The sequence below is a fragment of the Podarcis muralis genome, chromosome 14 (assembly GCF_964188315.1).
Source record: "Podarcis muralis chromosome 14, rPodMur119.hap1.1, whole genome shotgun sequence".
Taxonomy (NCBI): domain Eukaryota; kingdom Metazoa; phylum Chordata; class Lepidosauria; order Squamata; family Lacertidae; genus Podarcis; species Podarcis muralis.
This window is the reverse complement of record NC_135668.1, coordinates 55468543-55492223: the sequence shown is the minus strand read 5'-3', so window position 1 is coordinate 55492223 and position 23681 is coordinate 55468543. Positions and strand designations below refer to the sequence as shown.

The 23681-nt window shown below is 42.8% G+C and overlaps 2 protein-coding genes and 1 pseudogene across 3 annotated transcripts; 2 read left to right on the top strand and 1 right to left on the bottom strand.

Moving 5' to 3' along the window:
• The first annotated feature begins 986 nt into the window (after nucleotides 1-986).
• On the top strand, nucleotides 987-1949 carry LOC144325462 (vomeronasal type-2 receptor 26-like). The gene has a single exon (XM_077918777.1). The coding sequence runs from the start codon at nucleotides 1050-1052 to the stop codon at nucleotides 1947-1949; it is 900 nt and encodes a 299-aa protein (XP_077774903.1). The 5' UTR covers nucleotides 987-1049.
• An 848-nt stretch (nucleotides 1950-2797) lies between these two features.
• LOC114583972 (HLA class II histocompatibility antigen, DR alpha chain-like) lies at nucleotides 2798-5713 on the bottom strand (annotated as a pseudogene). Its single transcript, XR_013390657.1, has 5 exons — nucleotides 5710-5713; nucleotides 5266-5591; nucleotides 4238-4521; nucleotides 3748-3889; nucleotides 2798-3578 (listed from the first exon to the last, which is right to left on the bottom strand). The product of XR_013390657.1 is annotated as an HLA class II histocompatibility antigen, DR alpha chain-like (transcript).
• Nucleotides 5714-6493: 780 nt separating this feature from the next.
• LOC114583969 (vomeronasal type-2 receptor 26-like) lies at nucleotides 6494-20354 on the top strand. The gene is made up of 4 exons (XM_077918941.1): nucleotides 6494-6531; nucleotides 10118-10409; nucleotides 17130-17256; nucleotides 19413-20354. Exons 1-4 carry the CDS (start codon nucleotides 6494-6496, stop codon nucleotides 20312-20314), a joined length of 1359 nt encoding a protein of 452 aa, XP_077775067.1. The 3' UTR covers nucleotides 20315-20354.
• The last annotated feature ends 3327 nt before the right edge of the window (nucleotides 20355-23681 follow it).

Genomic DNA, 23681 nt, shown 5'->3' with positions numbered 1-23681 from the left:
CCTGTCCTCTTCCCACCCATCATCTTATACAGATGAAAAATTCAGTTTCCTTTCTGCTTCACCCCCAAAATTTATATTACAATTTATTCACTTACACACCACTCTTCTGGAATAACATGAATGTGCCAAATGATCTCATCTCTTGGTTCAAATTGTGTTCTTTAACATGCAAATTGGAGTTTCCTCTTCTCCTCTCTTTCTGGCTAGGTGCTGCCCCTTGGTTTGTGTAATGATCGGTGCCAGCCAGGCTACAGCCGTAAAAAGAAGGAGGGGCTGCCATTTTGTTGCTATGACTGTGCTTCATGTCCAGGTGGGATGATTTCGAATCAAATGGGTAGGAGACATCATCTATTATTTTAAACAATGCTTCCTAGTCTATTTCAACAGTTTTCCCTTATTAGCAGTTCAGTACTCCTAAACAGGACAGCAGTTGCACTCAGTTGCACTCAGATCTGGAAGAAAGAAGACAGACACAGAGAGTTGGGCAAACTAAAGCCACAACTTTAACCTTTACAAAGTAGACCTGTGGAAATAGGTGTGGATCATGTCCAGTGTACTCTGCCTGCTCCCCACCTGCCACAGCTTGCGGAGTCAAGGAAGACTTGCCTAACCCTCCATCCCCATAGTTTTAGGGCTGAGAGCCAGAAACACAAAATCAAATTCTGCTGCTCCAAGATATCATAGTGGGCTTCTCACTTTTCAGAAGAGACTACAGTTTGCTCTTTCAATGGCACCATATTAACAGTCGTCAATACGTTGCATCCGAAATTCCTGGTGATGTGATTGATACCACCTCTATGGTTTATGAAGAAATAATACCCATTGCATTTTTGTGGTTTCCACTTATCTCTGATACTTGTTTCCAACTAATTAATGTCTCAGAATTGTGTTTTGGGGGCAGAAGTAGTATTTGTTTCAAAGGAAATTTGAAAGGCCATTGGAAATGGAGGAATCCATTTCATTACAAAGAATGAAATATGCCAGAAGAAAAAGGTTGCCTTGTTTGTGGGAACTCATATAAAAGTAATTTTATTTTATTTTATTTAGATATGGATTATTGTTTCAAATGCCAAGAAGGACAATTTCCAAACCACAACAGAGATCAATGCATTCCCAAGAGACAAAATTTTCTTTCCTACACAGAGCCTTTGGGATTCACATTAGCCGCCTTGGCTCTGCTCTTTGCTCTGGTCACAGCCTTGGTCCTTGGCGTCTTCTCTAAGAACAGGGACACTCCCATTGTCAAAGCCAACAACCGGGACCTCACCTATACTCTGCTCCTTGCCCTCTTGCTCTGCTTCCTCTGCTCCTTGCTCTTCATTGGCCAGCCTCACCCAGTGAGCTGCTCTTTACGACAAACGGCCTTTGGCATCATCTTCTCCATTGCGGTGTCTTGTGTCTTGGCCAAAACCATCACGGTGGTTCTGGCCTTCATGGCCACCAAACCAGGATCCAGGATGAGGAAGTGGGTGGGGAAATCTCTGGCCAACTCTGTTCTTCTGGGTTGCTGCTCACTTCAAGCCAGTATTTGTGCTCTTTGGCTCTGTACGGCTCCTCCCTTCCCAGATGTGGACATGAACTCTCTGGCGGAGGAAATCATCCTGGAATGCAACGAAGGCTCTGCCCCCATGTTTTATTGTGTCCTCGGGTACCTGGGATTCCTGGCCAGTGTCAGCTTCACGGTGGCTTTCCTGGCCAGGAAGTTGCCAGACAGTTTCAACGAAGCCAAGTTCATCACTTTCAGCATGTTGGTGTTCTGCAGCGTTTGGCTGTCCTTTGTTCCCTCTTATCTGAGCACCAAAGGAAAGCAGATGGTGGCTGTGGAGATCTTCTGCATCTTGGCCTCCAGTGCAGGCTTGCTCGCTTGCATCTTCTTCCCCAAATTGTACATAATCATTCTGAGGCCGGACTTGAACAGCAAAGACCACCTGATTCTGAGGAGCAAATAGGAGTCAACTTGTGTTGATGCCTTTAATTGTTGCATTATTAGAAAATGCAGACATTTGTTGGAATAAAACTGGCCAAGGAATCCCCTTGTGTGTCCCAATTCTAATCTTTTTCATACTCAGTGTTTTCACCCCTCTCTTGTCACTGTCTATTTATTTACAGCGTTTTTCACAATCCGTCTCGAAGTTGTTTGCACAGAAATCTAAGTCTAAACACAGTAATACATAAGAACATTGGGAGAATTTGCTGTATCCAGCCCATTACGCATCTAGTCAAGCATCCTGTTCTCTAAGGGGCCAACCAGACTATCAATAATATAATTATTTATTCAATTTGTATACCACCCTCCGTTTATTATTATTATTTCTTCTTCTTCTTCTTCTTCTTCTTCTTCTTCTTCTTCTTCTTCTTCTTCTTCTTCCCCATCTGATTGATTTCAAAACTAGATACAGTTAAAACAACCAGACAGACAGATGGTAGAACCAAGGCAGTCATTTTGTTTCATCTAGGCATAATGATCTTTGTTTCTTATAACCTCTGATAGAACCTTTGCCACGGCCAGTGTAATATCATTTGACCTGTCTTCCAAAAGATATTTAATATGGGAGGCTTCAGATTTTCCCTGCAAATTTGCCAGTAAGGGTGTGATCAGTTGGCCCCTTGCTTGCTCATGTTGCCCACAATGCAGTAGGATATGCTTCATACAATTGACGTCCTGGGAAGGTAAACAAAGCCTATTCTGATAGGGGATGCCTCTCAGTCTGCCATTTAGAACTTCCGAGGGAAATACATTTAGTCTGGCTTTGGTAAATAAATGCCGATAGGTAGGTACAGACAAATTCCTAAGGTATGAGGATATCTGAAAGTCATACCTTTATTGGGTTCCAGCTGCAACTGGGCTACAAATTACATAAGATCAGGATTGCAGGTCGCTATGTGAGATGTCTCAAAGCCTTTGCCTCAGGGATTCAAGGGGAGTGTTGTAACCCAGATGATATAAGGGGGATGATGGCAGTCCAATCAAGGTACCTTTACTGGCCATGGTTTTCAGCCATGGGCTGACAAACTTCTCGTTGGTTAAATGTACTAATAATCCCTTCCCCAGGCTGAATACTGAGATCTTGAGCCAGTATCTCAAGGCAGCCCACCAAGCATTCACCTGTTTCCAGAAATAGAACTGAATTTGGGACACAGTTTGGGACCTGTAATAGGGATCGAAGAAACTTTGCCTGGAACCCGTCCAACTTAGGAAATGAGCCATTGTACCAGATGTTTGAAGCATAGAGATGCTGGGAAACAGATTTTGCATTAAAAACCCTTATGGTTGATGGCCTCCCCTTGTAAAAAAAAAAAAATCGGAGTATAGCTGTCAACAGTCAGAGAGCAATTTCTTTGTTAAGAGGGAAACATAAAAGGGAGAAAAGTAATGTACAGTAAGTCTGCCTAAGATCTTTGGCTATCATTATTGTTCTCGGAAGTTAAACACATTACCAGAAAAGCTTCTAAGAAGAAGCTTCACATAGAGGTAGCAACTCCTTCCAGCTTATTTATAGCAGAAGAGACTCTTGCCAAAGGAGCTGAGCTGAGAGGGCCTTGCAGAAGAGGCTGTCAGGAAAGAAATCCTCCATTATCTGAAAAGAAAGGAGAAGGGAGCTTGTGAGCTGGGAGTATTGAGGTTGAGCAGCTTCTGGGCAGGATGAGGCCCACCCTACTCCATTGCTATGACAAAGCCGCTGTCCCCTATTTTGGCTTCCCTTGAATTTGTCTCTGAGCCCATGAAGTGAAACAGGTTCAACTCACAAGAGGCCCCTGTGACCGTTAATCCTCATGGCCTTGAAGAAAATGATGGTGCCAGAGATGATGCTCAGGATATCAAAGGCCAAGCCCAGGGCACCCAGCACATTCTCCATCGTCTCTGGGATGGGAGAGGGCACCTTGGAAACTGGGATGGAGAGAGAGAGAGAGAGAGAGAGAGAGAGGACAGGGCTAAGGAGGCACTCTGTTTCTCTGTGTGTGTTCAGCAGAAGAAAGAACCCAAGAGTCCTGACACACTCACTCTACACCCTTTAATATACACTTTTAAGTTAAATTGAGGGACAATACCTTGAAGGGAGCTGAACGCCTTATTTTGTCCTATGGCTAGAAAGAGCAGAATGAATTATGCAAAAGTGCAAATATACTTCAATTGAATAAATTGCTCTGATAATCTGAACTTGCTTCTTATGAGCTAAAAATCTGGGTTTGTGAGTTCAAGTCCCAGAGAAAAGCCCCAATCCTGTCCGGTACTTACGCCAGATCTTCTCCATCTTTCCCTCTTGGGTGCCCCAGTGCTCCACTTGGCAGATGTAGATGTCTTCCTGCTGTGGGACAAAGGGGAGGTAGGAGAACTTGCAGAAAGTGTTGTCCACGCTAGGGTAGAAGTCTGTCTCCTCCACGCCCTCAGAGACCACCTCATTGTTCTTCAGCCAGGTGATGTTCAGGACTGGGGCGAGTACCTGTCCACAAAGCAGATGAGGACGTTGGGGTCCCCCAGTTCCGCAGCATTTTCTGGGTACACAATGGCTGAAGGAGCAACTGAGGAAGGAGATGGAGAAAGAAATGGGATTAAAACCCATTTTAAGCAGTCTATAAACTGAAAACATAGCAATTAGCTATTAGGCTGATCTCTCCCTTTGTTCCCCCCAGTTTATCAAAGAAACCTGCTACAGGCTGAAAAGTAAGTTTAAAACATATATTTGCTCACAGTCAAGCATTCATCCTCAGGACCAACAGCATTAAAACAACACGGACAAAATATTTGCATTTACAGCAAAAAACAACTTCAGGCATGTGCCTGAACTTGGAGCAAGTGACGGCCAGTCTGCTTCCATCATTGGTCAAAGGAAGAGAGAGAGAAGAAAATATTATTTTCTCCTTCCCCCCATCACACAAATTCCTCTCTACCAACTACCTTTCTATGGTCCCTGTATCATTAGTACAGCTCTCTGGACTTGACCCCTTCACATGCTAATTAGCAAGAATATGCATTGTTAGATTTGACTGCAAAATCTCTCACACCATTAGCTGCTGTGAGTATATTTGCACTGGGTGTTCAGGTTTGGGAATGCCTCTGAGCTTGTACAAAGTGCAATGGTGCCCCTCCCGTTTGGTTTTTCTTCCCTTTTAGCCTGTCTCAGTCAGCCAAGGACTGGCTCCCTCGAGCAGAGTTCCTTCTGGGTAGGCAGAAAGGGGTCCTGAAAGGTCTGCCTTGTCAGAAGCCAAGAGACCACCCCCTGCCTGCCCCCCAGCTCTCTCCCCTGCCCCCCTCGAGTGCCCTACCATTCAGGGCACGGGTGTGGTTGCTTCGCTTCATGAGCACCTCCATGTTGTTCTTCATGAGGGCGATGTTGGCCAGGGCGCCTTCATCTCGAAGCTGGAGAAGCGCTGGAAGTCCGGCAGCCTCCAGACGTTCTGCTTCTTCTCCCAGTCCACGTGCAGGATCTCCTCGTTGTCAAACTCCAGCAGGAACTCCCCGGACTTCTTCTCCGAAGGGAAGCTCTCCTGGAAGAAGTGCAGCTCCACCAGGGTGTCCTCCACTGCGGGGGGGGGGATGAGGGAGAGGGGCAGGGGGGGGGGAGACTTCAGGCGATGCTGAAGGACTTTCTCTGCTCACACAGACTTAAAAAACCCCTCATTTCACAGCCGTAACAGCCCCAAAGGGTGATCCTGGGGTGGATTTGCATTTGGGGTGACTCTGGCAGAGCAATCCTTCAATAGACCAACCCATGTCTCCTCAAAGGATTGTTGTGAATATAGCAAGGATGTAACTCTGCCCTGAGCTCCTTGCCGCAAAGTGAAGCCAAGAATACAAGGATTTCCTCCGAGTCTTCAAGGGTTCTGCTCCGTGATGTTTTTAGGTTCCGCCTTTTGAGCTGTTGGGGAGGAGAGAGACCACTCTGTCTTCTGGGGGGCATTAGGGACGGGGGGGGGGCTGATTCCTTTTGGGTGTGACCATTGGGGGCTTCTGAACCAAGCAGGTCTCTGTGGCAGCAGAGCCCATAAAGGGGAAAGAACAACTTTTGTCTTATCTCCCTTTCCCTCCTTCCAACAGGAAAGGCTAGTTGAGGGTTCAGATCCTCCCTCCCCTCCCTTTCGTGTTTTGGGGGCGTCCAATTTCCTTCCTCCTCCCCCCAACCCCTCCGTATTCCCGGGTGCCGCGTCTGCACCTGTCAGGGCAGGGGGCTTCTCCTCCCTGCAGCCAGAGAGACCCCCTCCACCTTTGCCCACAAGCAACGCCCAGGGGCGCGATCTTTCTCCCCCAACCCCCCAGACCCCTCCCCAGGCATCTCCCCCTCCCTCCTGCGCCCTTGGCGGGGCGAGGAGGGGGGTCGCCCAGAGGCAGCAAAGGGCTCTTCCTCCTCTTCCTGGGCCGAGGCGGGCGAGGGGCGATTCAAGCCCGAGTGTCCCTTGCCCCTTCCTCCTGGATGCTCGTCCTCCAAGGGGCTGTGGGGCGGGGGCGGCCAGGGGGTGGTTTGGCGGAGCAGAACAGTCCCTCCCAGCTCGGCCAATGAACAAGCGCCCTGGCAATGACCAGCCTGTCTCCAGGTAAACTATCCCCAGGCAGGAACCTCAGCCGGAGACGGAGCGAAAAGAGCAGCTGGAAAAGGGGAGCTTGTTTTGCGGGGGGGGGGTGCATCTTCCCAAGAGGGGAGGGGTCTGTTGCAGGGAATGGGCTGCGGGGGCTCCTCTCTGTCTCTCTCTCCCCCCCCCGTGTGTTTGTGCATGGGGCTCCTCAGACACCAGCACCAGGGATGTTTCTTGCAAAGGGGAGCTGGGGGCTGGAGGGGGCTTTTACTTGGGGGATGGGGGTCTCCATATTAGGGGGCTGCCAGGCCTCCTCGGGATGCAGGTTGGTGGGCGAAGGGGGGGAGCCCCGACCTCAGCAGACAGTTATTCCCCCTTGAAATCGAAGAAAGGGGGGACCTGGCCCTTCTGAGCCTGCAATGACACACATGAAACTTCCTTCCTCTGCCTTCTGTCTTGCTGCATCAATTGACCTCCTCCCAGTTTGGATCCCACTTGTCTGCTGGCCAAGCCGTTGCCCCAGTTTCCTGCTTGCATTTTCTTCTCCTTCACATTGGAGAGAGGGCAGTAAAAAGATGCTGCTGCAGCTACAGCGAAACAGTCCTTTCTTCCTTTCTCTCATGTTGACATGGGAGCGGTTGTGGAATATAGATCTGAAGTCTACAGGAAGTTATGGTTTGGGGGGAAACTATATGAAAATGATGTATAGATGTTATTTGATGACATTCATGTTGATAATACTGCATAAGCAAATGGGGCAAATAATTTAAAGAGATGAACCCATAATCACGATGCATCTGAACCGGGAATTTCCCTAGGCTGTGATTGTACCTTTAACTCTAAGCCTTCACATTTGGGGGGGGGGTGAAGGCTTGCTGGATTATGCCCAATATCAGGGATGTGTTCCATCGTTCTGCCCGGACACTGAGGTCCAGTGCCAAGGGCCTTCTGGCAGTTCCCTCGCTGCGAGAAGCCAAGTTACAGGGAACCAGGCAGAGGGCCTTCTCGGTAGTGGCGCCCGCCCTGTGGAATGCCCTCCCACCAGATGTCAAAGAGAAAAATGACTACCAAACTTTTATAAGACATCTAAAGGCAGCCCTGTTTAGGGAAGCTTTTAATGTTTGATAGGTTATTGTATTTTAGTGTTTTGTTGGGGGCCGCCCAGGGTGGCTGGGGGGGGGGGGCAGCCAGATGGACAGGGTATAAATAATAAATTATTATTATTATTATTTCCTCTAGTTCTGGGCAGGTGAAGTTTGGACCTACTGAGCTAACGGCCTCCTCCTGCTAATTACTCTTCAAAAGAAATAATAAGATTCGTAGGATTCCAAGTTGGGAGGATGACTCCTCACAGGTTCATCGTGCATGATGCAACTTCCAAAGCAAGGAACACCCCGGGGAACAGATAATCCTCCCCATCATTAGCAGAATTGCTGGTTTTCGCTCTGAAAAACACAAAGTGCTTCCAGAGCTCTTCAGCTACATCAACAATCACCATCTGAAGTTATAAAGATCTCACATTATTTAGAACTAGATTTGGGTCTAGGCAGGACTCTGTATCGTTCCTGTTATGATCATCCCCCCTCTGTTTGTTAGGGCATTCGTCTTTGGCCACTGGAAAATTGGACCTCATTCTATGGCTCTTCATTAACACACATATCCAAGCAAACTGCTTCATCACAATTGACCTCACTTTCTTTTGGACAAACTGATTTGCAAGGTTGCACCATTTCCCCCTCTTTATACACCAGTGCTGTGATAATTGTTGCTGTGTATGAGGATTTTTAAAACAAAAAGAATTATTTTAGATGTTGTTGAGGTCAGTCCTGATGAACGTGGTGTGTGATGCTGCAGAGGCAAAGATGGGAGGCTGCGTTTCATGGCTCTGTTCTTCCAACAGAATCATGCTGGTTGCGGTGCTTCTGCTCGTCCTGCTGTGTCATGTTGTGGGCCAGAAACATTCCATTAATTGTAGCATACAAGATGATCCCCTCCCGATCCCTCATGAATTTTACCATCCTGGAGACCTGGTCATTGGAGAGATTGTTTCTCAGGTCTTCTTCCTCCATAATCTCCTCTCTTTCCTGAAACAGCCGACACAGATTGTGATTAATGAGCCCATGTAAGGCACCATCTCTCCCTCTCACTCATGCTGCTTATTTAATAAGTTCCAAGTATAGTTGCTGAGAACTTATATTTAAGGAACAATTGTGTTTGTTCATTTCTGGAGTGAGAAAAGTGGCACCTACAGCATATTGGTGGCAGAAAGCATTCATAGCTTTCTCTCAAAAGTGTTCTTGAAATGTATGGAAATTGTGCACTGTATTGGAATTAGGTTGGTGATTGTGCTGGGAAATTGAGGCACTCTGCTCAAGAGAAATGAGCAAAACCAGAAATAATAGAGGGAACAAAGGGGCAGTGGAAATCCCCCCCCCCCAAAAAAAGGCATAATGAAGGCGGCTTATCAAAGGTTAAGGTTAGTCACTACATAAAGGTGAGTCAAGCTGGGAGCAAACAGGTCATCAAGCTGCATATGTGACAGTATAAAACCATATGTGTAACCTGCAGCCCCCGTAGTCTCTTGTCTGCACCACGAGATGGATGAGCCACCATTCTTGCATAAGAATAAAGCATTTTTGCTTTGCTACCCATTGCCTGTGATAGTCTCTGCCACACAACAAATCTCAATGTGGCCGAGTCTCACAAGAGCACTTCCACCAGCCTTGGACAGAATATCTACAGGAGTGAGGAAGCATGACTAAATCTGGATGATATTAAAGCTAGTTATTCCCTCCCACTGTCAAATATTTTATTGCTTTAAGTACACTGGAGATGAACCAGCAATCAAATATGATGAGAGAATGTCTTGGCTAGATGCATTTGGAAATATAGTCTGGACCCCTCTGTATAGAATGAAGTAACAAGATAAAAGGGTCTAATTCTATATTACTTCTCTTCTTAGAGTTTCCTTTTAAAATACTAGGAAGCAGATCATCCCTGAAACACAGTCCTAAACTGGAACCGAGGAAGGAAATATTGATCAAATGGGGGGGGGGGGGACCTGGGAAAGTGTGTGCCCATAGTGGCATGAGAAAAGTTAGGATAGAGGAATCACATAGGTTCTCTCTATGCACGAATTTAAGGGGAAATTGTGCTAAGTTAATGGTGCAATGAATTAAAACAAGAATAAATAGAATAAATAGGAATTAAAGTGATTTTGGGAAATGCCAGAAAAAGGATGAAAATTGTAATCATGTGGCTGATTAGCAACATGAATAATGAGAGAAACTGGGAGAAAGGTTAGGTATATAAAACTCAGGGAGAAAAGGCAGGTTATACATTTAATAACTAATAATGATTAAACATACTGATCCAGAAGAAATAAGATTAAAACTAAACAAAATATTTTATGTACCTTGTGAAAACATGCAAAGAAAATCTTACTTTTATACTCAGTTGATTGGCAAAGGGAATGACTCAACTGAGGTTCAAACTGCAAGTCAATCTTGGAAACAAGCAGATGAGAGAAGAAGAGGATGGATGTCCTTTGGTTGCTTCTGTTACTGTTGTTTGTCAACAGCTATAACATCTGTCATTTCCATGACAGTTCGGTGCCAAAGAACTACCAGCACATCCTGGCCTTGGCATTTGCTGTCCAAGAGATCAATGAAAACCCCGACATTTTATCCAACGTCTCTCTGGGATTTCACATCCTCAACAGCTACTACACTGCCAAGATGACCTACAAGGCCAGCCTCAGCCTCTTTTCTGCACAAGGGAGGTTTGTCCCCAACTTCCAGGGTCACAACCAGAAGAAAGTGATAGCTCTGATTGGAGGATGCATCTCCGAAATCTCTGCGAATGTGGCCGTCATTTCAGCAATGTACAAGACTCCACAGGTAAGCCTGTTTCTGAGAGTATAGAGAGAACACATCATGGTGGCATCATCATGATTTCAGAAAAAAAATCCTGTCATCCTTTGGATAAATGCAGGTTTAATGATACTGCTATCAGGTTTATCGACAGTTCCTTGGCAAACTGTGCGGATCAACAAGTTTTAAGCAGGGCTTTGTTCTTTCCTGGATCCTGTTCAACCTTTTCATCCATGACTTTGATCTCTAGTTGGGAGCTGTACGCTGTGAACATTGTCTGACATAGACAATGGGGCGACATCCTCAGAGGGAAAGATGTGGGGCCTGCAGAGGAGCTCAGAAGCACCAAGGATCTGGAGGAACCAGTCCTGTCCCAAGGCCACCTGAAGTGCCTCTTAACATATAGGACTCTCCTGATCTTCCTCATAGCCTCTCTCACAATCTGAAAGTCCTGCTTTCACCCCTGATTCCCCCTGAAGACTGAGGGTGGCAGATCGGGATGGTGACAAAATGTGTTAAAAGTGAGAAGAAGAGGGAGCTGGGCTCAAGCTTGCATGTTTGGACACAAAACAATCTGACACCTTACTTGCATGAGCCTGAATGTGTACCAGCTCTCTGTGGTCTACCTGGCATATATAGGTGATGATTTGTTAATACCCTGTGTCCTCCATTGGCATTAAACAATGGATTTACAGAATGCGCACAAAAAGCCCCCTTTTCTCTATTTGTTGCCTGGATCCACCCCTTTGACATGATTCTGGATTCCTGTAGATCTTCTGTTACAGATGATGGCAGCATATGACCGCCTGAAGCAACACATTAAAATACTTCGAATATTTTCATGACTACCACATAGCAGAGACCCCCTTTTCTACACTCCCATAAGTAAGCACTAGTATTGGGAGTAAGAGTACTTAAACCGAGCAAAGCAATTACTTGCAGATCGTGTCATTCTGATATTCCACAGATAAAATGGCATACAAGTCTACTGGAATAGAATCATTGAACATGCTCTTTTGAGTAATATTTATGCATTTTATTTCAGCTCACTTATGGATCATTTTTGCCAATACAACATGCCAACACTTTATACCCCTTTTTGTACCAGATGGTCCCAAATGAAGCCCAACAGCACATGGGGGTTGTGCAGTTACTCAAACATTTTGGATGGACATGGATTGGGCTTGGTGCTGTGGATGATGACAAAGGGGACCAGTTTTTGCAGACAATGGTCCCAATGCTTGATGAAAATGGCATCTGTTATGCCTTCATCATGAGAATACCAAAATGGAATTATGTGGATGAGATTATAGAATATGTTTTACAACGTGTAGAATACTATTCAACTGTCTTCAGGGAGAAAGCCAGTGTGTTTTTTGTCTATGGAGAACCTCCATCCTTTCAGGCTTTGAGAATGTTGTTCTTTGCAGCACCATTCATGGAATTGCCACCTCTTGGAAAAGTCTGGATTGTTACATCTCACTGGGATTTTGCATCACACTCTATTCAAAAGAATTGGGATTTGCAAACCTTCCATGGTTCCATATCTTTCACAGTTCACTCAAATCAGCCTGAGGGTTTCCAAAAGTTCCTTCAGATGGTAAGACCTTCGTGGTTCAAAAGAGATGGCTTTATTCAAGACTTCTGGGAACAGGCTTTTGACTGTTTGCTAACAACGTCCAAGGAGTGGGAAGGAGAGGAGAATAAAACCTGCACTGGGGAAGAGAATCTGGAGAGCCTTCCTGGAGGTTTGTTTGAAATGAAAATGACTGGCCACAGCTACAATGTCTACAATGCTATCTATGCTGTGGCACATGCTCTGAATGCTATATTGCAGTTCAAATCCATGCATAGAAGATTGGAAGAAGGACGAAAAACGGCATTTCAGAATGTGGAACCATGGCAGGTAATTAAATCAGATAATTTTTTAGGTAACTAAGTTCCCACCCCTGCAGTCCAGAGCTGTGTATTGGGTGGAAGGAGGAGAGGAGAGGTGCTACGGTGGAGAGAAGAAGTGGAGTAAAGAGGGCTGGTTTTCAAATTTGGCTCTTTGCCATTCCTGTCAGCAGATAGTGGGTTGCCTGCAGAGGAGGGAGCCCAAGATGATCAAGGCTCTGGAAATGAAGCCTGACAAGGAACAGTCGAGGGAGTTGCGTATGTTTAGCCTGGATAAGAGAAGAGTGAGAGGAGATGTGATAGCTATCTTCAGGTATCTCAAGGGCTGTCCCATGGAAGATGGAGCAGATTTGTGTTCTCCTGCTCTGGAGAGTAGGACCGAAACCAAAGGTGTCAAGTTACAAGAAAGGAGATTCTGAATGAACATCAGGAAGAACTTTCATTAGTAGTAGTAGTAGTAGTATTTATTAGGTTTTCAAAAACATTAAATCAATTTACTTCGCATACTCTTTTTTAATATATATATTTACTTCCCAACCCTCCCATGTTGTTGTTTTTATTCTTATCCTTAATCACTGTATTATACTTGTCAGGAATAACTTTCTGACATGAAGAGCTGTCATGGATGCTTGAGCTGAGATTCTTACATTGCAGGGGGAACTCTCTTGCCATCTATCTAGAGGACAAAACAGAAACAAAGGGAATAAGATTTTAAGGAATAATGATGTGGGCTTTGGGGTCAACTAGGCTGCTTATCATTACCAACTGTTGCAGTTTTTCGATTTCATTTGCCTTTTTTTTTACTAGATAGATGATAGATAGATGATGATGATAGATTATTATAGATAATAGATAGATTAGATAGATGATAGATAGATAGATAGATAGATAGATAGATAGATAGATAGATGATAGATAGATATAGATAGATTAGATAGATAGATAGATAGATAGATAGATAGATAGATAGATGATAGATAGATAGATGATAGATATAGATAGATAGATAGATGATAGATAGATAGATAGATAGATAGATGATAGATAGATAGATAGATGATAGATTAGATAGATAGATAGATAGATAGATAGATATAGATAGATAGATGATAGATAGATAGATAGATAGATAGATGATAGATAGATGATAGATAGATAGATGATAGATAGATGATAGATAGATGATAGATAGATAGATAGATAGATAGATAGATAGATAGATAGATAGATATAGATAGATGATCGATAGATAATAGATAGATATAGATGATAGATAGATAGATAGATGATAGATGATAGATAGATGATAGATAGATGATGATAGATAGATAGATAGATAGATGATAGATAGATGATAGAGATAGATATAGATAGATAGATAGATGATAGATAGATAGATGATAGATAGATAGATAGATAGATAGATAGATAGATAGATAGATAGATAGATGATAGATAGATAGATGATAGATAGATGATAGATAGATAGATAGATAATAGATAGATAGATAGATATAGATAGATGATAGATGATAGATGATAGACAGATGAAAGAAAGAACGATAGACAGACAAACAAACAAACAAACTGAATTCATAAAACCAGCTACTTGCCCAAATTTCTGAATCTTATCTAACAGCCTTGGTATGTTGACCAGGGGTTCTTCAACTGTTATCACAAGGTTGTCCACAAAAGCTTTCAGTTTATATGCTTTACTCCCCACCATAATTCCTTTTATTCCTTCATCTGCTCTTACATTTCTTGCTAGGATGTCTTAGACTAGTATAAGCAGTAATGGTGACATGGGACAACTCTGTCTTGTTCCCTTTGTAATTCCACATTTTTCAGTTACTACATTATTCACAATCAGCATGGCTTTCTGCTCAGAATATATAGTGTCAATTCCTTTAAGGAATGGCTCTCCAAATTCCATCATTTCCATTGTCTTTTTCATAATAATCCAAGAAACATTATCAAAGGCCTTCTCTGCATCAATAAACATCAAAGCCGCTTGCTTTTCATTCCTGGCCTCCAGATACTCTTTTATGTCTATTATATTCCTTGTATTATCTTTCATCTGGCAGCCAGGTAGGAAGCCAGCTTGATCTTGGTGGATTGTTTCTTTTAATATTGTTTTCAAACAGTTTGCCAAAATATCAGCAAATAATTTGTAGTCATTATTCAATAGTGAGATCGGCCTGTAATTTTTAACTAAAAGTAAATCTGAAACCTGTTTCGGAAATAATGTAATATGAGCAAGAATCTGGCAATTGACTCAAATTCATTATCTTATTCATTACATCTTTCAATGGTTGTGCCAACTGATCTTGCAGTTTTTTGTAATATTTAGCTGAAAGTCCATCTGGTTGTGGCAATTTCTCTGTTTTAGCTTGTCCTGTTGCTTGTTGCAGTTCCATCATCATTATTTGTGCATTTAAAAGATTTATCTTTTCTTTTGGAATCTTTTGTAGGACATTCTACTTTAAATATGGATCAATTTTATCTTCATTTTCCAATCCAACTTCCTTGCTTTTTTTAAAAAAAACTGCTATGCTAGCAATTTTCCTCATTTGTTTGCAAACTCGAAATTTGTGTTTTATCAATTTTATTTTCCATTCAATTTCTTGATTTACCAACATTGAAAATTAGGTTTGTAACATCTCTATATTCTGTTTTGTTGATTCATTTCCTGGTTTTTTAATTATTTGTTTTTTGTGTTTAATTAGTTAATCCAGTAACTCTTTCTTTTTCTTCTCTCTTCTCTCTCTTTTTTTTGCAGAGTATTTTGTTGTATAAAAAAACCTCTCATTACAGCTTTAATTGTGCCCCAAACCACATTTATATCCATACATTGCTTCAAATTTAGTTCAAAATAATCTCTCAGGGTTTTCCACTGCTTTCTGCAAGGTAATTTTTATTGTCTAATAAGCTTTTGTTTAGTCTCCATCTGAAAGGTGAGTTTTCTTCTATTCTTAATTCCAGCAGTAATGAATTATACTCCAAGAGTGTCCTAGGTTGTAGTTCCACTTTTTTAGTTCTTAATGTTAGTTCATTAGATATCCATACTGATTGGATATCCATACCGAGTTGATTCTTCCCACAGATCAATTTGGCTCTGAGAAAAAAGTAAATTCTCTATCCAATGGGTGTTTAAATCTCCAGTGAATTTAAGATTTTCTACCATAGACTGTTCTGTCTTAAATCCAGGTCCATCAATTTCTACGGAGCATCATATTCAACAACAGTGCTGGAGATACTGTATACTTTAATGAAAATGCAGAATTAGTTGTAGGTTTCGATGTTACAAACTGGAGGATTTACCCCAATGGTTCAGTGATTAGAGCCAAAGTTGGAAAACTGAACCCTCAGGCTCCTTTCGGCAAAGAGTTAACCATTTATGATGATCAGATTGTGTGGCATAAAAGCTTTAATCAGGTGAGATGTAGCAGTGTGAGACCAGAGCTGGATGTACACTGACCTTTTTAATGTCATTAGAATGATTTTAACTATATCGTTCTAAAACATAATTGCTTTAAAAAAGTTAATTACTTACAAAACAGCTGTTCCCCTCACTGCCTGGTTCCTGGTTGCTCTGCAGCACCCTCTGGTGTCCCACTTTAATAATGCATGATCAACGTTCTAAGCTAAACGTAATGTGGCTCTTGGTGACAGCAGTCACGAAATTAAAAGACGCCTGCTCCTTGGGAGAAAGGCGATGGCAAATCTAGACAACATCTTAAAAAGTAGAGACATCACCTTACCAACAAAGGTCCGTATAGTTAAAGCCATGGTTTTCCCAGTAGTGATGTATGGAAGTGAGAGCTGGACCATAAAGAAGGCTGATCGCAGAAGAATTGATGCTTTTGAATTATGGTGCTGGAGGAGACTCTTGAGAGTCCCATGGACTGCAAGAAGATCAAACGCATCCATTCTTAAGGAAATCAGACCTGAGTGCTCACTGGAAGGACAGATCGTGAAGTTGAGGCTTCAATACTTTGGCCACCTCATGAGAAGAGAAGACTCCCTGGAAAAGACCCTGATGTTGGGAAAGATGGAGGGCACAAGGAGAAGGGGACGACAGAGGATGAGATGGTTGGATAGTGTTCTCGAAGCTACAAACATGAGCCTGACCAAACTGCGGGAGGCGGTGGAAGACAGGAGTGCCTGGCGTGCTCTGGTCCATGGGGTCACGAAGAGTCGGACACGACTAAACGACTAAACAACAACAATGTGGCTCTTATGTTTTGAAAATCTTTCCTTAACCCTTTCTTAATCTTATAAATCATGAGTGTAGATCCATCCCAGATATTGTAAAAAAAATAATATCAATGTTGGGTCCCCTAATGTTGTTGGACTATGACTCCCATCACCATCAGGCATGTTAGCCAATGATCAAGGATGATGGGAGGTGTAGTATAATCTGCCAACATCTGGTGAATGGCGATTGAATGACAGAGAGGCAAACAAGTTTCAACACTTTTGAAAATTTCTTCCTTTTTCCAGAATTTGTTTTGGTCAAATCCCGCATTATCTCTTTTCTTGTTTAATTACTTTATCTCTGTTTCATATTTCCATATTCCGGGCATGATGACAGTAATCCACTCCACGTTAGGCAGAGTAAATAATTTACACGACTGAAACCTGCCCCCCTAGTTTCTTGTCATGGCCCCCTATTTATGCGGTTTTCACCTGTGGCCCCTTTGGAATATCCTGGGGGCCTCCAGGGGGCTATATGGCCCCTGGTTGAGAAACGCTGATTTAGGGTCCACAGCCCCAGCTGGCCCATGCACACTCTCCTCATCATGAGGGTTCATATATTCCTACTAAGCTCCGGTGCGTGTTTCTGTGCAGGGGCTGCCAGTTTCTGTGTGCAATGACAACTGCTATCCTGGCTCCAGCAGGAAAAAGAAGGAGGGAGAGAAATTCTGCTGCTATGATTGTTTTCCATGTCCAGAAGGGACGATCTCAAATCAGAAGGGTAAGAGGCAACTTGGACAGAGATATCAAGACACTCACTTAGCATAATATACTCACTCCTCCTTTCTTTGGAAAATGTATGTCCCCTTGAATGCATTCTGCAACATATATGTTAAAGAAAACTTTATTTTTAAAATTTTGTTTTAAAAAAAACAAGGACATTTTGACCTTATGCCAGTCACTATTTTACCAAGCAGGATTATTGTGAAGATCTAATGAGGGGAATGATATATGCTGCATTGAGATAATTGGAAGAAAGGCAGGATTAAATAACAATATATTTTTAATTTAAAACAGACTATTAAGGGGTATAAATCACACACATCAGCCATGTGATCAATCAGATGAATATTTTAAAAATGGAAAAGTGGAATCCATTCTCTGGGAGTTCCGCACCTAAAGAAAAGCCCTTTACTGAACCTTTGTCAGTCTCTGTATTCAGAGACCTCAGGCCATAAATAGATTCAGGTGGCTAGGAGGCCCTTGAAGTGTAGCTGGGTTCCCACGAAGTGAGACACAGTGATAGCAGCAAGAACCTTTATTGAACTAACAGAACTGGCCAACAGGGGCAAAGCAACTGCTTGTATACATTTCTGAAGAGCTAGGCCACTCCCACTCTCAATGTAATTGGCTGTCTAAACTCCCAAGCTGCGCATCATAACTTTGAGTTTAAGGGCCAATGGCAGTAGCCCAAATCCTGAAACGTTCTGCGATTGGACATCAAGTATCGAATCAGAACACAGGGGCTCAAGCTCAGGCAAACACAGAGAACTGAATACATCACAGCCCTCTTCTTCCCATTTCCTTCAAATATATATTTCACCTCTGCTTTCTTTGAATGCAAAAAATATTTGAACAAAATGAACAGTTGCCTGGCGAATGAAAGGCTATCTCAAACAAACCCATCTGAGGGTGTCATGATGTTTTCCGGAAGCATGGCTGCATGGGAAAGGTTGTAGAAGGAAGGCAAACATCAAAGCTCCCATGAACAAGAGAGGGAAGTCAGTGCTGCCAAGAGGCTGGAAGGAAAAGTGCTCCCTTCTGCAAGGTCCATGTCCAGCTATCCTAGGGAGCCCTGAAAGGCTCCTCAGAGGATCAACAACTTCAACAAAAAAGAATAGGGCAAGCCTAGTTTTACAATGTTTTAAACGGTTCTAATTTTGGTTCCTCTGTTTTGCTTTTGTCAAGTTGGGGTTGGGGTTGGTTAGATCTTTAGTTGGGGTTGGTTGTCATTTTAATGTGGGTATAACTAAACTGTTATTATAGTTATTATTGATTTATTGGTTTGTTTGTTGTGTGTATAGGATATTCTCTTTTTTAATGTTTGATGTTTTGTTGTGTTTTTATATAGGGTCTAAGCCACCCAGAGTGACTGTGGAAACCCAGCCAGATGGGCGATATAAGAATAAAATTATTGTTGTTATTATTATGATTATTGCTGCTGCTACTACTACTACTACTACTAATAAAGGAAGCCCTGCACAGCAAGCACAAAATTGTCACCAAACTTTTCTTTTCCCTTTTGGAATACATTTTATTTTGTAATTAATTTATGAAGATTTTCAATAACAACAAGCAGATACGAATATACTATGGGAATAAGGGAACTTCCTAGTGCATTCTTGGTTTTAGATGAGATCTGCATCTACTAGACCCTCCAAGTGTCCTTATTTTCCAGGGACAGTCCTGGTTTTACAGAAGCCATCCTGGTTTCTGATTTGATCCCAGAATGCCTTGCTTTTCCTTAGGAATTCCCTAGCTTGATTGGGGAAATGTTAGCGGCTATAAAATAATCTGACCCCTGAGCCATCTGAAGGCAACCCTGTATGTTTTCTGAATGCTTAATGTTCTATTATGTTTTTATATCTGTTGGAAGCTACCCAGAGCAGCAGGGCAAAGTATAAATAATAAAAATATGTTTATGTAACTGGACATCCCTATTTTCATCGAAGAAATGTTAGAGGATATGCATGTACTAGACCAAGCTCAGCAACATTCAAACCCTCTCCCTGAAATTATGGGTGTCCAATCTCTTGCAGTTTGTCAAACAATTTCAAGAACACTTTCACTGCCTGCCGTAACTGATTCTTTCAGGTAGATGTAGGTTATATTCTTGACATTTTTAATTGTTCCATCTTCTCCCCCTCCACCTTCCAGATATGGACGCCTGTGTCAAGTGCACAGAAGAAAACTACCCAAACAAAGACCAAACAGGGTGTATTCCAAGGGGGCTGAGCTACCTCTCCTACCAAGAAAAGTTAGGGCTCAGCTTAGCTGTCTCCGCTCTGGCTTTCTCCCTGATCACCACCTTCGTGCTGGTGACTTTTGTAAAGCACAAGGACACTCCCATCGTCAAAGCCAACAACCGCAGCCTCACCTACCTCCTCCTCATCTCCCTCCTTCTCTGCTTCCTCTGCTCCTTGCTCTTCATTGGTCAGCCTGGAAAAGGGACCTGCCTCTTCCGACAAATGACTTTCAGCATCGTCTTCTCGGTGGCCCTTTCCAGTATTCTGGCCAAAACCATCACCGTGGTTCTAGCATTCATGGCAACCAAGCCAGGATCCAGAATGAGGAGATGGGTGGGGAAGGGGCTGGCCAATTGCGTGGTCTTTTCCTGCTCTTTCCTTCAAGCTGGCATTTGCACCCTTTGGCTAAGTGCTTCCCCTCCATTCCCAGATACAGACATGCAGTCACTGAAGAGTGAGATCATCCTGGAATGCAATGAGGGTTCAGCTGCCATGTTTTATTGTGCTTTGGGCTATATGGGTTTTCTGGCCATTGTGAGTTTCCTTGTGGCTTTCCTGGCCAGAAAGTTACCTGACAGTTTTAACGAGGCCAAATTCATCACGTTTAGCATGTTGGTTTTCTGCAGTGTTTGGCTGACCTTTGTTCCAACCTACCTGAGCACCAAAGGGAAATACATGGTAGCCGTGGAGGTCTTCTCCATCTTGTCCTCCACTGCTGGGTTACTGGGTTGCATCTTTTCCCCTAAATGCTACATCATTGTGCTGAGGTCTGACCTGAACAACAAGGAAAGCCTAATAAGGGGAAGAAAATAGTGTGTGTGTGTGTGTGTGTGTGTGTGTGTGTGTGTCCATATCTTAGAGCTTGAGTAGTCCTGGGATATCATTCACTCTGACCTCTGATCTTGATCTTTGAATAAATTTGTGTCTCATCAGTTTCCTCTGTGTTGTTTTCTTATTCTTGACCACCTCCAGACTAGAGAGCTCTATTTTCTGGATCATGATCATGATCTGGGTGTGGATGCAGTGCAGGGCAAATCAGGTTTGGGTCAGTTTGGACCCTATAGAGTCTGATCCAGATTTATAAATCAGGACCAGAAACTGTGCATAGCTCTGCCAAGAACTTAGATTGAGCAAAAAATATTTGTGGGGTCCAGGCCCCCACCCAGGTCAATGGGCATTGCCATTCAAATGCTGTGAGTGTACCACTTCTTGTGACCAATTACGTGGGTTGGGGCTTACCTGCCCCCCCCATATTTTATTCAAGTTGGCACCCCAGGAATTTAGGGTGTGATGCAGGGAACAAATTTAGTAATAACAACAATCTCTCTCTTGGACAAAAGCAGCCTTCAACTTCCTCATCAAGTGCCACTGACTACATATATCTCAAAGAAGAAAATAATTGTTGTAGAGTTCAAAACAGAAAAGAAAGGAAAACTTTTGCCATTCATTATGCAACTTCAAATGTCATCAGCACACAAGGGAAATTATAATAACACCTATCCATGCCAAAATTACTAGTTTAGATATTCTTGTGCATTATGCAAACAAATGTCATAGCAATATAAACCATCAGAATTGGAAAAACAATATCCCTTATGGGCTCCATAGTTGACACTGGTGACACCCTGGGTGTCTGCAGCCACCACTTGGGTGCCCATTGCTTTAAGCCTAGACTTTTGACAGTGTATGTTTACAACTCACCTGGGAACTTTATGAAGAAATGCAATTGTCCAGCACATTTGCTCCATTTGGTTACATACAGTTTCTTAGTAGACCACAAGCTTAGCATGAGTCAACAGTGTGATGCAGCAGCAAAAATAACAGCAACAACACCACCTAATGCAATTCTAGGCTGCATCAAGAGAAGTCTAGTGTCCCATTCAAGGGAAGTGATAGTCCCGCTCTCTTCTGCCTTGGTCAGACCCCACCAAGAGTCCTGTGTCCAGTTCTGGGTGTCACACTTGAAGAAGGATATTGGCAAACTGGAAGGTGTGCAGAGGAGGGCAACCAAGATGATAAAGGGTCTGGAAACCAAGGCTGACAAGGGACAGTTGAGGGAGCTGGGTATGTTTAGCCTAGTAAAGAGGAGACTGAAAGGAGATATGATAGCCATCTTCAAATATCTGAAAGGCTGTCACATGGAGGATGGAGCAAGCTTGTTTTCTCCTGCTCCGGAAACCAAGCCTGATGAGGAATATTTGAGGCACTTAGGTATGTTTTCCTTTAGAAAAGTAAAGATAACCACCTTCAAATATCTAACAGGAAGATGAAACAAGCTTGTTTTCCGCTGCTTCAGTAGGTAGGATCCAAACCGATAGATTCAAATTACAAGAAAGCAGGTTCCAACTAAACATTCAGAAGTCCTTTCTGGCATTAAGAGCTGCTTGACCATATTGCTCTAAATGGCCCTTGGAGTACCTCCCAATGCAAAAATTATATGATTCTATGATTCCATATAGTTTGCCCTTGTGTATACGATATATAGCTATCTCCTCAAAGGCAGATTTCAAAGGCTGCTTGTTCTTCCGCTTGTTCATTGTTTTGCGAAGTGCAAATTATGTGGGTTCCCTTTAAATGCAAACTGAAATGAATTTCTCTCCCATCTCTAGCTGTATCTGAGGTCATAGATGCAGAACACTGATAATATAATACTAAGAAGTGTTTTATTTGCGGTAACTAAGGATGCCAGGTTGAAGCTACATGTTGTTAAGGTGTCAAGCCTGTATTTCCCAAAATTCACTTATGTTTCCAATATGTTGCATTTCTATTGCAACAACTAAAAAATTAAGAAACAGCAAGGTAATTTTTTATTCACATCCAACCAGTTGGAAATGGCATCTGCCAAAACAATTTGCTCTAAATCTTCAGTATTTCTGTTTGGTAAAAGCTATAATTAGTGTTTAATTGCATCCTTCTGAGTCCCAGAGCATTCTGAATCTCATGAAATCAGCATGATATGGCCTGGGATACAGGAGTCATCCTAATCCAATACACACACCAAGATGTATCCATTAAGTTAGACTCACTGAAATTAATTAACCTAATGAATCGTGGCTATTGATTTGAAAGCATTTAAACTAAAAATGTTAATGTTTGATATAACCCTAACACACATTTTCACGTATACTATGGACTGATAACTGGTGTTGGATGTAAGAGAATGACAACTTCAATTTCAGGATCCAAGATTCAGGGTGAGAAGATGGGTAGGGAAAGGGCCGGCCAATGCTCTTGTCCTTTCCTGCACCTCCATTCAAACCGGAATTTGTGCTCTGTGGTTAAGCACTTCCCCTCCATTCCCAGATAGGGACACATATTCATTGAAAGGGAAAATCATCCTGGAATGTAATGAGGGTTCAGTTACCATGTTTTACTGTGTCTTGGGCTATATGAGCTGGCTAGCCTTTGTCAGCTTCTTTGTGGCTTTTCTAGCCAGGAGGTTGCCAGATAGTTTCAATGAAGCCAAGTTCATCACCTTCAGCATGTTGGCATTTTGCAGTGTTTGGTCATCATTTGTCCCAACTTACCTAAGCACTAAAGGGAAATACATGGTGGCTGTGGAGATCTTCTCCATCTTATCATCCGGTGCTGGATTACTGGGTTGCATCTTTTCTCCAAAATGCTACATAATTCTGCTGAGGCCTGAGCTGAACGACAGGGAGCAGCTCATAAGAAAAGCAAAATAAAGAGTACTGCCATCTCTTCATTGTGCATCTAGACAAATGCTGATGATGGAGATCTCGAGAGAATTTGGCTATGCGTATTTGCTTAGGGAAACTCCTATCAGCATGGTTCTTGACTCAGTCAATGTGCCACAAATACCCCCATTCCTACTTCTATTTTGGTGCTTTCCAGAGAGATTGGAATAGGACCCAAAGCTAATTCTTCTAGTCAGGATTTTTCTCATCCTCATAATGCTCAATTCATGTTGGGAATAAATTAGGAGTGAAAGGCATCTCAAATCCTGCAGGCAGCATCAGAGGCCAGGCCTGCATTCTGTTACTCAGGCTTTCTCATCTCAAACCAACCACGCATCCTGCCATAAAAGTATAAAATCTTAAGACATAAAGCCTTGCTTCAACAAACATCAAATACACATAGTAAAACCACAGTCACAGTGAAGTCATTAGCTACTCATATTCTGAATTGTCAGTTGAAGTCAATTAGGTATTTTTGCCAA